The sequence below is a fragment of the Nannobrachium achirus genome (assembly GCF_963921795.1).
Source record: "Nannobrachium achirus genome assembly, chromosome: 6".
In the NCBI taxonomy this organism is placed as follows: Eukaryota; Metazoa; Chordata; class Actinopteri; order Myctophiformes; family Myctophidae; genus Nannobrachium; species Nannobrachium achirus.
The window spans coordinates 24,308,696-24,322,890 of NC_137815.1; the positions used below are offsets into that span (position 1 = coordinate 24,308,696).

The following is a 14,195-nucleotide window of genomic DNA, read 5'->3' on the forward strand; positions in this document are numbered from 1 at the left end:
TGGAAACCTCATATACTTTTCACGATTCAAATAAAAAAACAGCAAAAGTAGCAGATCTACAAGCTCAAAACACACATTAGGTTTCGAGCTTGTAGATCTGCTACTTTTGATGCTTTCGTGTGACGCTGTGGTATGACCACCAACTATAGGGCTGTTGATTTACAAAAAAACGGAGAACTTAGATTCTAAGTTTTTTCTCCACATTATAAGTCTTAGAATGTGGAGTTTTCTGCCTGACGATATAATCTGGTCAGATCCAGTTCTCCTGTCTAGTGGATCCCTCACATCGTGGATCATGTGTCTGCTTTTGGTCCACTTTTAACGCAGTGAGCCGCTCTCCTCTGATGAGCTCCACTTCCTGTACGGAATGTGGGCTTCCTGTTCCTGTTCCTGGTGACGTGAGGCAGGAAGCAGAGATGAGGATCAGAGTAAAGTAACTAAGTACATCTACTAGTACTGTAGTACTTAAAGGGGAGAACCACCCATTTTCAACATTGAACAATTGAAGCTCTAACACACAACCCTAACCCTAACTCCAACTCACAACCCTAACCCTAGCTCCAGCTCTAACACACAACCCTAACCCTAGCTTCAACTCACAACCTACCCTAAATCCCTAAATAACCCTAACCATAACCTATACCTTAGAGGAGTTGTGTGGAAATAAGCAAAAAGTTCCCACCCTCCCCCCCAAAAGAAAAATCTAGATCTGCTACTTTCTCCTTAAAGCTTTCCCCCAAAATACAGATGCTGGTGTTTAAGAGGTTAAAGCCCTAAGTTGCACCATGAATAGTGAATATTCATGGGTTGCATTTGTAGTTCTACACCAGCCATTTTGAGGACCAAGACCAACGCAGGTGTTTTGATTAACGTAGAACATTGGTTCTATGCCAATCAGACAAATTGAACACCTGTGTTGGTCCTCAATATGGCCGGTTTAGGACTACAAATGCAACCCATGAATAGCTAGATCTACGAGCTCACAGCACACCACATGGCGTGAGCGTTGTGACCTTGTAGATCTGCTATTTGCAAATATGATTTTTTTTGTACTATTTCCAACCCAAAATAGGTCAGAGTTGAAGGGCTGAAAGTGGTCAATACCTATTGGTCAGGGTCTGTAGGGTGCCATGATTTATAAAATGAAGTAAGTAAGCCTTGTCGAGCCATGATGCCCACAGGGCAGGAGCCTATCTCCTTAGTGTGAGTTCTGTACACCTCCTGGTCATGACACTAGTCGTATGTCACAGGGACCCTAAAGCCAACCCATGATGCTGTGTGCCAAGCAGGGAGGCATTTGGTCCCATTTTTATAACCTTTGGTTATGACACAGTTGGGGAATCGAACTCCCGACCTCCCAGTCTCAGGGCGGACCCTCTAACCACAAGGCCACTGCGCCTTGATTTATGCCTGCATCATTCACTGCAGGGGAGACAGACGGACAGACAGACTGACATCTTCAGACCACCAGGCTACAAACATTGCAAGATGTTTTGGGTTCTCAGCTGGCCCTGGTCTTCAAGACAGCACAATCCATAGACACACCCACACATACGCACACACATTCACGCACTCACACAATTCTAAGTACTTCTAACCCTAACTGACCTCAAACGGAATGTTTTCCTAATTGTAACCCTAAAACTCTCCTTTCCCGTTGTGAGCTTGTAGATCGGCTATTTCCACTAGTATCAATGTCCTTTTTTAAGTATAAAGTTGTCAAATATGTCAGTGATTTCTTTGTATGTTTAGGTTATGTGTCATATCTACCATGTGCAACTTAAAAGCCTAAAAGCCAAACAGAAATGTAATTGTCAATGACAAAAACACAATTAAATCGTTAATCGCAATTATTTGAGTGACAAATTATCGTCATGTAAAATGTCATAATCGTGACAGCCCTACACCTCTCCCCATGATTAAACACACACACACATACACACACCCAGATCAGCTATGTGTGGAACGTGCATGTGGTCGGTGGGTCGGTCCGGTGCTGCTGTTCCCCAACAGTTGAGTCTTGAGGTCATTGAGGTCATCGTCATCACAGCTGTTGCTGCTGGTCTCAGCCTCCTGCAATGTGTTTGTTCAGCAGAGAGACCTTTTAACTGACCTCTACACTAGAGACACTCTTTAAACTGTCTTCTACATTAGTGCTTCTCCCCCTGTGGGTCAGGACCCCCCAGGGGGGTCCCCACAAGATTTCGAGGGGGTCCCCATGCAGCTGACAGTGAAGTGACAATTTAAGGACCTTTAAGACCTTTTTAATACCTAAAAAACTAAACAACATTAAGACCATTACTGTGTCAAATGTAATCAACAAACTATACTATAAGAACTGGTCAAACATTGGCTAAACTGTCAAATAATAGAAGAAAAAGGCAAAAACTGATCTACAGGCTTTGCGTTGCGAGGGATGTGAGCTTGTAGATCGGCTATTTTCACAATTTCTGTGGAACAAAGTTAAACAAAATGTAATGCCTCAACTGTGCTTGTTATTTTGGGGGGGTCCCCAGTTCAAATATGATTATTTTGGGGGGTTCCCAGTTCAAATATGATTATTTGGGGGTCGCGGCCTGAAAAGGTTGAGAACACCAATGGTTCTCAAACCTTTCAATGTCAAGGACCCCCCAATATGTTCACATATATGTGTGGGCTTGTATAGATCTGCTGTTTTTGAGAACCACTGTTCTAATCTGTTCTAAATCTGAAGAGTTTTCAGAAAAACTCATGTGGCTATATAGCCTACTGTATAGCTAAAATCTAAAATGACACAGCTGCATTCCTGGTTTTAATGAGTTAAACTGTCTTCTACACACAATAACGTTGTGAACTAACTTAACAAAAAAAACTATCTAGCTTCGTTTTCACTTCCTAGAACTTAAAACTGTCGCCAAAGTCTCTGTTTATATCTGCATTGTAACAGAGTTGCCGTGGCAACGTGAGCTGGAGTGAAACTTTCTATTGGAACGTGTGTGTGTGTGTGTGTGTGTGTGTGTGTGTGTGTGTGTGTGTGTGTGTGTGTGTGTGTGTGTGTGTGTGTGTGTGTGTGTGTGTGTGTGTGTGTGTGTGTGTGTGTGTGTGTGTGTGTGTGTGTGTTTGTGTGTGTGTGTGCTCAGTGGGAGCAGATCTACAAGCTTCATGCCACATCACTTCACGCCACACTTCGAGCTTGTAGATCTGCTACTTTTGTGTGGCGCTGTAGTATGATCAAGGACGTTAATTTATGACGAAAAAAAAACACTAAAAGTTGAAACATGGATTTAAGAGGTTTCTGCTTCTTATAAGACCCCCCCCCCTCCATCTCTCACCAGCCCCTCCTCTCAAAAGCAAATACTTGGCACCCTACTGTATCTCAAAAGCAAACACTCGAGAACCAACCCATCTCCTTGGTGCTGCTCTCGCTCTCCGCCATCTTTAGCTTGGTCTGTGTCCCCTCTTCTCCTCAGCATGCTGGTCTACTCTGGGTGCCAGCGGAGGTCACCGCGGGGCCTCAGGGTCTTTGTTGTGCCCCCATAATGGCTCCATTCTCCCACGTGAAGCACGGACTCCCAGAGTTCCAAGGCTTCCCAGACACTGGACACCATTGTGACTTAAATCGAAGGAGAGCAACCATGGAAGCACCTAGACAACCGGAGAGAGATGTGTGCATGTATGCATACAGAGTTCAGGAAACTATACTGTAACTCTAGCCTGGAAATGTTTTGGTTTCGGAAACTTACGGTCACCCTAATGTAAGTCCTATATCGTTGAAACCTCTCATCTCCATATTCTAAGTTACTTTTTTTTGGAAAATGAACGCTCCTATCGTCGTTGTCGGGCAGAAACCTCGTATCTCCATGTTTCAAATGTAAACCTTTTTTCGGGAAGCAAAGCCCTGCTTCATCATACAAGGCCGTCGCACAAAAGTAGTGAAAGCAGCAGATCTACAAGCACACAACGCCTCACGGTGCGAGGCGTTGTGTGCTTGTAGATCGGCTGTTTTCACTAGTTTAAATCATTTTTAAAATGATAAATGCAAAACGAATGGTTTTCACCCGACAACGACGCTATACTTCATACTAAAGCGTCACACAAAAGCGAGACGCCTTTCGAGCTTTTAGATCTGTTACTTTTGCTATTTTCCCCCTCCTTTGAATCCTGAACAAAGTAACGTAGAGACATATGAGGTTTCCACCCGACACAGAAGATTATACCTACTTCCTCGTATGACAGACAGCGGAAATAGCAGATCTACAAGCTCCACAATTTGTGGCGGTGATGCGACAGCGTGTGGAAGAACATGTTTCCAAAAATAGGGACACACCGGAGGTCAATGTGGTTACAGATCTACTGACCATTAAGTTACTACCAGAATGTAAACTATGAGTTATGCTAATGACCCACCACCCCCAACCCCCACAGCTATTCAAACAGCTCCTCTGTTCGCCACGACTACACTCAATTACAGAGTAATTGAGAGAAACGGAGAGAGAGTATATTATGGTCAACTCGGTTGTTCTCTAGACTGGAGATTGTTTGTTAAAGGCAAACTGTAGCCGTGTGAAAGAGATTAAGAGATTGACTGGTCTACTGTTTTTGTCAACAACTGTGTGTTTGTCTTTTAATGTGTAACCAACCGAACCCAATAATCTGACCGGCTAATATAGTCACTGGCTGGCTGACTGGTTGGCGGACAGGCTGGCTGATTGGTTGGCTGGTTGACTGGCTGGCTGGCTGACTGGCTGGCTGACTGACTGACTGACTGACTGACTGACAGACAGCCCTGCTGACAAACATAGGCTATCAGTCACACTACATTTAGTCGGTGCTTAATTACAGCAATCTATGTCGACAGTTTTATTGTCAAACCCAAACTTTTATTTTCTTGAACAAGAAAAGCTACTTGGAGTAAAGTTATTTACATTCCTCTCTACACCATATTGACAGCAGGACACCAACTTAAACAGGGAAGTGAAACTCAAACAGATACTGTATGATTGCCTTTGGGGTTTTGGAGCCATAAATAATGGTGTAGTGACGATAGCTACTGTAATGTAGTTCTAAAACCTTTATTCAAGTCATTGTATAGACCAGGGCTCTTCAATGTTTTTCTAGCCGAGGACCCCTTAGCTGAGAGAGAGAGAGAGAGAGAGAAAGAGAGAGAGAGAGAGAGAGAGAGAGAGATGAAGCAGGGACCCCCACTTCATAAATATTTTTCATAGATAGTGTTGGATTCATGTTAATGTTTCTGACAGTTAACCACTTAAACACTTGTGGAAATTGAACATTTCCTCTGTGAGACAATGAAGATTTAGACACTGACACTGTCTATAACAGATTTATTCAATACACAGATGACAATAATTCCTATGTAATATAATAATGAGAAAATAAGAGACAAATAGAGAAATAACAGAATAGAAAGAAGAAAGGAAGAAGAGATGTAAGAAGGAAAGATGTACAGGGTCCAGTTGTCTCGGAAGGCAACAGGAGTCTGACAACGATCTGGATGTTGAGACAGATTAAATACAGATACTGCAAGGATACATACACATTGTTAAGATAATTCTGAGGACTGACATTCCTTCTGTCTGACCAAAAGATGCGTTCTCTCAGCACTTGAGTATGGAAGGTCAATTCTGCCTGACTATGAAATGTGCTGCTCAACGCTCAGTGACTGGAAGCGGTGACACTAGCCCTGACCAACCACTGCATGAACATGTGTTCCATTCTTATCGACTGAGAATGGAAGGCCCACTGCTATATGCCGAGGCCGTAGTCACTGCCCTAGGCAGAATACTGACGCCTGATACGAGAAACATTCTCCTTGCGTTCATAACACCTTATAACTTGTCGTCTTGCTGTCTGGGTCACTGATTGCCTACAGGGGAATAGCTAATGTACTTGATCTTGCCGTATGAGCCTGCTGCTTCATAACTACACAGTACACAGTGGGGTTTCTAGACTCATATAAGACATACAGTATATCATACTCATTTACTAGCCTAGCTCAGATAGACCATCCACCCATGTTAAAACAAGGAGGGGATGATTCTGCAGTCAGTTAGCTGCATTAGTATATAGTCTGGCTAAGGCAGGCTACTCATTTACTCAATAATCGATAATTCAATAATCGATAGACATATATGGAGATCCCTAACAGAATCCCTTTTATGCCCATATATGGAGATACCTGCTCTGAGTATCTGATATCACTGTGATGTCACCTGTTTATGCCCATATATGGAGATCCCTGCTCTGAGTATCTGACATCACTGTGATGTCACCTGTGATGAGGGGAACCACAGTGTCAGGCGTATCAACAAAAAAGACTGCTAAGAGTGGTTCCCCTGACATCACAGTGACATCAGAGCATGATGTCAGAGCGACAAACCCATAGACCGTAAAAAAGTGTACACGTCCAGACACGGACAAGCTGTGCCGTTTCTCATAGTAAAAACTTGCTCCCTACGGTCGCAAAAAAAAAAACCCGCCAGACCAAACACTACTAAAGAGTCTGATATGGCCTGCATCCCACATCCCACGTATCCTAATCATCCTGATCAAGCCAACCAGATGAGTTGTACAGTCTTATTGCTGCAGGCAGAACAGATCTCCTGTAGCGCTCCTTCTTGCAACTTGGGTGTAACAGTCTGTTGCTGAAGGAGCTTCTCTGCCACAGTGTCATGTAAGGGATTACAGACTTCTGCAGCGACCAAACTTTTCCTTGCCGATGGCTAGCCAGATTGTGTAAGGGATGACAGGGATTGTCCATGATGGCCAGGAGTTTAGTCATTATTAGGAGTGTATGATGAAAACGGCAAGGCTCATTTATGTGAAGCTATGGCACATTATTTCAACACTGGGGCATTAAATCAAAGTGCTTCACATAAAACATTAAGCATTGGGACCTTAAAAAAACACAGAGCTTTCAGAGAGGCACTGACTAAACAAACGGTAACCAACAGCCAAACCAAATTGGGTCAGAAATGTTCCCTAATTCCCCTGGGGAAACTTTTTTCCCCCACTCACCCAACAACCAAGCGGGTCGGTACGGCACACACGCGCAAGCACGCACAGCACATGCACACGCACACACACACGCACGCACACACACGCACACGCACACACACACACACACACACACACACACACACACACACACACACACACACAGTGGGTGTAATTGGGTCAGAGAGGTGCTCGCCCCTGGGGCTAAACAACTCTCTCTCTCTCCTCTCCCAGAGTCTCTATCAGCTGATCTACGCCTGAGGCACAAGAACCAAATAACTGATGTCTATCTTCTTCCAGGTGATGTCAATCTTCCAGGTGTTTCACTGCCAATACTTCTCTACTCAATTCAAAGGAGCTTTTATTGGCATGAGAAAACATAATAAAAAATATTTTAGAGGAAAGTATGCACAGTTGGAGGGGGTGAACTGTCACATTGTTAAACATGTTGGCATTTGGCAAGGGTATAAAGCTTTTTTATTATTGTTTCTTTTTTGGCTTTTGTGCCTTTATAGATAGGGATAGTACAGTAGGCTGAGCAAATGGGGAGAGAGATGGAGAGTGACAAGCAGCGAAGGCCGTCGGGACTCAAACCCGCGACACGCTGTCAGGCTACACTGGGCCGAGTTTGTGCCGTATTTAGATGCTCTGACCTGACGGTCGCCACTCGCCTTTAGGGCGAGTTACTTGTTTAAAATCTTGATATTTCATGTCCCATTAGTATGATTTGTTCGACTAAGGGTTAGGGTTAGGGTTAGGCATAGTTTCACTGAGGTTAGTGCTTGGGTTAGGTTTAAGCATAGTAGCATTCACCAGATTAACATTCACCAGGTTAACATTCACCAGCGTCGGCAGGTTAGCATTTCACCAGGTTAGCATTCACCAGCATCGAACAAATGGGACGTCGAACAAATTTGACGTTGAAATATCGCCATACTCCCATTTGTGTTTATATGTGCAGTAGGTCTATGTATCAGAGGTCCACTCTGTACAGATGCAGGAAACAATCATTTGTAGTCCTTTAGGTTGGTCGTACCTTCTTTTATCACAACAATTCGAAAATCTCGCTGCTGTGTCCGCAATTTCTCCCGGTAGTCATGTAAGCAATTTACCCCGAGTGAGAGGACATTATGCTCTCATAATGTCCGCAGTGAGGGTGTTATCGGACGAGGCGCAGCCGAGTCCGATAACACCCTCACTCAGGACATTATGAGAGCATAATGTCCGACCCCGAGTGGTAAATAGCTTTTCTACCACTTTTTCCCGTATACATGAAAGAAAACACATAGTTGTAACTTGCAAGGATCTTAAGTTACAATCATTATTGCCTATAAAACTTCCGCGAGACAGCAGATAGTTCCACAAACAACATCTTCTACTCACCAACAGATGGCGCCAACTCCATACTAATCCATGCTTCTAGCTTACAGCTAAGCTAACGTCAGTTAGAAGTACCGTTCCGGCCGTAAATAGAGGCTGTTCGCTTCCAGAAAGGCATAGGTTCAGAGAAAAGGGGCTTTAAAGTTGGCGGATTCCATTGGATCCAAATAAATCGGCGACTATAGCATGCACGTTAGTAAACATAGGACCGTTGCCACCGTCATTTGTTGGTTGGGGGAAAGGTGTTCCGACTACCTCCTGAAGTCCCCGGATGTACACTGAGGTGCATTGATCTCGGACAAGTCCTCATACAACTTTGCGGCAGTTGTTTTGTCATAACCTCCGGAATTTAGCCAATCAGAATCCAGTATTTGAACATGTGACTAGAAAAAGTGGTAGAAGGGAGTTTTTTGTCGTTGGTTGTGTTTTCAAACACTCTTTGAATTGCAAATAGCCGATGTACAAGCTCACAGCGCGTTGAGAAGTGACACGTTCTGAGCTTGTAGATCGGTTGTTTTCGATGTGCGATGAGTAGCCTTTACTAGCCTATAAAGCAGGCTTTAGGGTTGGTGTGTGTGTGGTGTGTGTGTGTGTGTGTGTGTGTGTGTGTGTGTGTGTGCGTGTGCGTGTGCGTGTGAGAGAGTGTGTCCATCACCACAACAGAAGAAAACACAAACCTTAAAGAGACAGTGTTGTAACGGTCCCTGGTGCTGCTGGAGAGATCAACTCCTCCTCGTTTTGACTTGGCTGGAGCTGATATGAAGATTATAGTCTTTATTGTTGGGTTGCTTATGTTTTCAGCTACATTTAGGTTTTGTCTATATACTTTTAGGCTATTTCTTCCACTTAGGTTTTTGGTATATGCCTATAGCGATGTTCAACAAAACCTTGCACAAATGTAATCCCCCTTTACTTGAAAAGTGTTGCTGGTTTAAATCACAAATGATTGGTTTGATTTTGTGTCAATTAAGTAGTTTCCTCACATGTCTTTTCAGGATTCGAAATTTCCAAAAAAATAACAAAAGTAGCAGATCTACAAGCACGAAACGTGTCGCTTTGCGCCGCGTTTCGAGCTTGTAGATCTGCTACTTTTGATGCTTTTGCGTGACACTAGTGTGATCAAGTAGGGTCGTTAATTTACAAAAAACACAAAAAGTTAGAATTACGGAGATACAAGGTTTCTGCCCGACAGCAACCATATACATTAGCATTATCTCCACAGAACATTTGATTTAAACTTCATTATTTACTCATTTATTTTATGATAAAATATGCGCTATTTTGAACTGGAGTATTTGTCACAACCCTCCTGAACTTTCCATAATCATCTTTGCTCTTAAGTTCAGTTTTGTCTGCATCTTTTCAACAAAAATACGTAAAAAAAAAAAACTAAACTAAACAAATGAGGCACAAGCACTGAACATGGAGCGTGTCTGGTAAAGAGAGAGAACTGAATGACTTTCCAACAGGCTCTGGTAATGTTTTCCATGTAAAGTCATCATCCTAACCGGGGTCAGGATCTGTGTGTCTGAGAGAAGAGACGTTAAAAAGAAAAGCCCTTAAAGTGAAGGAGCCACATGGGAGAGGAAAGCCAGGGGTGGATTTAAGGTGAAGGACTGAAGGGTTCAGGTAAAGCCAGGGGTGGATTTAAGGTGAAGGACTGAAGGTTTCAGTTAAACAGGGAGAGGGAGGAGCCAGAGAAAAGGGGGTTGGGCCAGCAGATGGAGAGAACAGGAAGGGAGGGAAGGAGCCATGTTGCCAGATTCTGCGAGAGAAACAAGAAACTAGGTCTATGAAACTAAAATAAGCGATTATGTGCATTGGCTGTTTATTTGTAAATAGCAGATCTACTGAACTTGAGAGATCTGTTATTTTCAAAAAGCATATCTTCACACAAAACGAATTTGAAACATTTTAACAAAACAAATCTGGTATGGAGGTCCCTGGCACAAAATAATACATATACAAGACGATACATATTAATCTGGGGATCCTTGAAAATGTGTGAGAATCTTTAAATGACATTTAGAAAGCAAGCCCAAATAAGCAGCAACTTAACAGAAAAGCGTATTATAAGCAGACCTGGCAACACAGGGAGGGAGGGAGCTGCCTGGCTGTTTTTCTCTCTCTTCTCCCAGGGTTTAAAACGTGACTCTGCTGTAATGGGATCTGAACGGGGTGAGATCATTGTGCAGGTCTGGCTGCCAGGCCATGAGCAGTCTGGAGAAAACCTGCTCCCACCTTAGAACAGTGGTTCTCAACCTGTGGGTCGGGACCCCCAGGGGGGTCCCCAAATTATTTTGAAGGGTCCCCAGATGATAAGCTTAATGTGAAACATTGTTTTCTCACCCAACAGTAAACACACTAACATACAGTTTAAGTGTATAGAGGGTATCCGCACATTTCTAAAGTGAGAATTTAAGGACTTTTCAATACTTCTAAAATGACAAATTAAACATTGGCCAAATTGTCATATATTAGAGGCAGAAATTGTGAAAATAGCCGATCTACATGCTCACAACGCCTCGCAACGCGAGGCGTTGTGAGCATGTAGATCTGCTATTTTCACAATAGAACCGTGTTATACAAAATGTAACTCCTCAACTCTTAGTGCTCGTAGGGTTGGGGGGTCCCCAGTGAGTTAAAATATGATTATTTGGGGGGTCTTTGGGGGGTCGCAGCCTGAAAAGGTTGAGAACCACTGCCTTAGAAGACTTACTATAGAACAGGGGTCTTCACAGGGGTTAACGTTCTCAGTCCTGGGGACTGATTTCAGTCTCGACGATTTCATAAGGGCTATTTCTGAGAACAGTGCAGATCCGCAAAAATAAGGCGGAGGTGTAGCAATGGCCGTGGCGTGAATGACAAAGTCGTCAAAACGCTAGTCAAGTGATCTCCAAACTAAAAAGTAGTTATAATTTCAAGATGAGTATTTGAATGGGCCAGACTAGCAATAGAATACAACAGAACTTCAGAAGATACTTCTATGAAATGAAGCATGGATTGGCACAGGGCTAGTCCCAGTTGTCCGGTGTCCCAGTTGGGCGAACAGACTGTAAAGCAAGCGATCTTCATCCCATTCATGCGTTTATCGTGCAGCGATAAACGCGCTCGGGTGCGAAGAGCAGGACCAAGGTCCGCTGGCCTTCGCGCCGCTTGCAATGTCGTGGACAATAATTACAGTCTGTTCGCCCAACTGGGACACCGGACAACTGGGATTTTCACTTGGCACACACACATTCAGTGAAGGCAGTTCAGAACTTCAGGGAAACAGCCCAAATATTGGTGTGCGCTGTGTGTGCCATGTCTCAAAAATCACATATGGGGACATGGTCTGAAAAAAAATGTCAGTCTTGGGATTTCTTTTGGCTTTAACCCCTGGGTCTTCAACAGGGGGTCCGGGACCCCTAGGAGGTCCTCAAGAGTTACTAAAGGGGGGCTGCCAAATCTTTGTGATGGGATCATTCTTCTAAATTAACAACTTGAACCCTCGCATCCCTATTCTGAGGAGAACTATAGCCAGAAATAGCAGATCTACAGGCTCTCAACGCCTCGCAGCGTGAGGCGTTGGGAGCTTGTAGATCAGCTATTTTCGGCAAATAGGTTTGGTCAAGAGGTAAAAAAGAGCAGACCAAGTACAGAGCGAAAGGTCAAGTTAACTAAAAACACGAATCCAACATAGACAAGATCTGTGACACCATTGTTGAGTTTGTAGATCTGCTATTTTCAGTGCCCCCCACCCGACACTGGTGCACAACCTCAGGGCTTTATAACATTCACACACACACACGGGCACCTGCTGACTGGTATTTTACACTGTGAAATTACAGTCATAGAATAGAGGCCGTAGTTAAGTAAAGCCATCAAAGTCATCCGTAACTTATGTGTCCTACCCAGTATTTGAAAGACCAAAACATCCACCTTTTTCCCAAGAGGCGACGATGAAATATGACAGCCGCCAGCCACATGGCTGCATAGCAGAGGGTCAAACCCAGAGAGAGAGAGAAGTCACAGTTGGTCTGCAGATTTCACACTTCTATCCTCGCGGAGCAGAGAGCTCTGGGGAGGAGAGGGTGAGGAGGGGAGGGGAGGGGAGGGTGGATGGGTGACGGGGGAAAGTGCATCTGTGGCGAGGGGTGTGTGTGGGGGGGGGGGGGGGGGGGGTTAGTGGCGTGTTTTTCATTCTGCTTTGAATGAAATCCGATCGCACGCCCTTTATTTCTTTGCTGTACGTTCGTTCTCATTGTATTGCATATAGAGGGAGTGTTTGTTACATAGAGGCTGGGACATGTACAGTATGTCTGTATGATCAGGTTTATGATGATGACATAAAATATGGTTGTTGTCGGGCAGAATGGCTTGATACCCGGGTCTGTATGGCAGTGTTTTTGTTTTGTGTTGTGTTTGTTGTATTCAATGTATTGTATTGTATCCTTTTATATAAATATGCTGTATTTGGTTTCATTTGTTGTCTATTGACATTTTTCTTGTCGAGAAAAAGTGTGTCAAAAAGTCATCAAAAGATTCATAAAAAAAGAAACCTCTTATCTCCATATTTCAAGTTTCTTTATTTATTTTTTATTATTTTATTAGCACTCCTACTTCATCACACAAAAGCATCGAAAGTAGCAGATCTGTACGAAAAGGTTTGAGAACTACTTATTTAACTTATTATATTCTATTTCTTTTATATTTCTTGCAGTCACACCACCACCACCAGAGAGCTGTTCCTCCTCTGATGATGATGATGGATAACCTCAGATAACCCTCCACTAAAGCCTCTCCACTAAAGCCCCCCCACCCACCCTGTGACGTGAGGCTCCCAGAATGGCAGACCCTTTGGGGCTGGGCTCCGAGGGGCCGGCGGGGACAGCAGGGACAGGCCTGGGGGCCGAGCAGGTGGACGTCTGCTCCCTGGAGATCGAGAGGAAGTACGAGGTCATCCCGGCGGTCATCTGCTCCATGTGCTGCCTGTTCGGCATCATCTACTGCTTCTTCGGTAAGAGGGACCGCAGTGGCGTCAGTTCAGAAAAAGCTAAGGTATGGCAACATGACTGGTGTCTTGCACGCGCGCCTTCGCGCGCGTGCAAGACACCAGTCATGTTGCCATACCTTAGCAACAGGCATGATACATTTATTTTAAGAAGTACATTACATTTTTCCCCCGTTTCTACGGTTTCTTGGGCTGGATATGGCAGCCTGGAACAATAATGCATTGCACCTGTGCAGCTGACCTGCGGAACCTGGGAATATACCATTCTATCAAGTTTGGGAGAATACAAGTCTGGAGAATATAATTATAATACCTTGTTAAAGTGACCATTTTGTAAAATTTTGCATTTGTAGTTATTTTACTGTAATTTAACAACATAATAACCAGCAAAAATAGACATAAGAGACATTCATGGATTTATATTTAAAAGTAACTTTTATTTTCCCCCCTGAACCCATGGTATGGCAGCTGCATACCCCTGCCATACCCAATTGACGCCCCTGAGGGACCGTCCCGTGTCAAGGGATGGGACGATATGGACATTTCACCTCACCATTATTGTGACCAAAGAAATGGAGATTTACGATATTATCGCGATAATCAAGATATCCCCGACATCCATTATCCTTGGGCGGAACATTTGCCAAAAAATAGCAGATCTACATCGGCTATTAAGAGATTTTGGTAGAGAGTGAAAAAAAAAGACTTTCTCCAGATTGTCTCTAGACCAGGGGTCTTCAACGTTTTCAGCCAAGAACCCCTTAGTTGAGAGAGAGATGAAGCAGGGACCCCCACAACCTGTTCATAGATTCCATATAGTTTCATTGTT

The 14,195-nt window shown here is 43.8% G+C and overlaps 1 protein-coding gene across 1 annotated transcript in view; it reads left to right on the forward strand.

Annotated features, from left to right (window-relative positions):
* Positions 1 to 14,195, forward strand: part of LOC308287864 (transmembrane protein 198-like) — a 35,832-nt gene that overhangs the window by 13,176 nt on the left and 8,461 nt on the right. The window contains exon 2 of the mRNA XM_080729179.1: positions 13,076 to 13,372. Within this exon, the coding sequence (XP_080585305.1) occupies positions 13,201 to 13,372 (172 nt within the window). The 5' untranslated portion in view covers positions 13,076 to 13,200. The remainder of the gene's footprint in view (positions 1 to 13,075; positions 13,373 to 14,195) is intronic.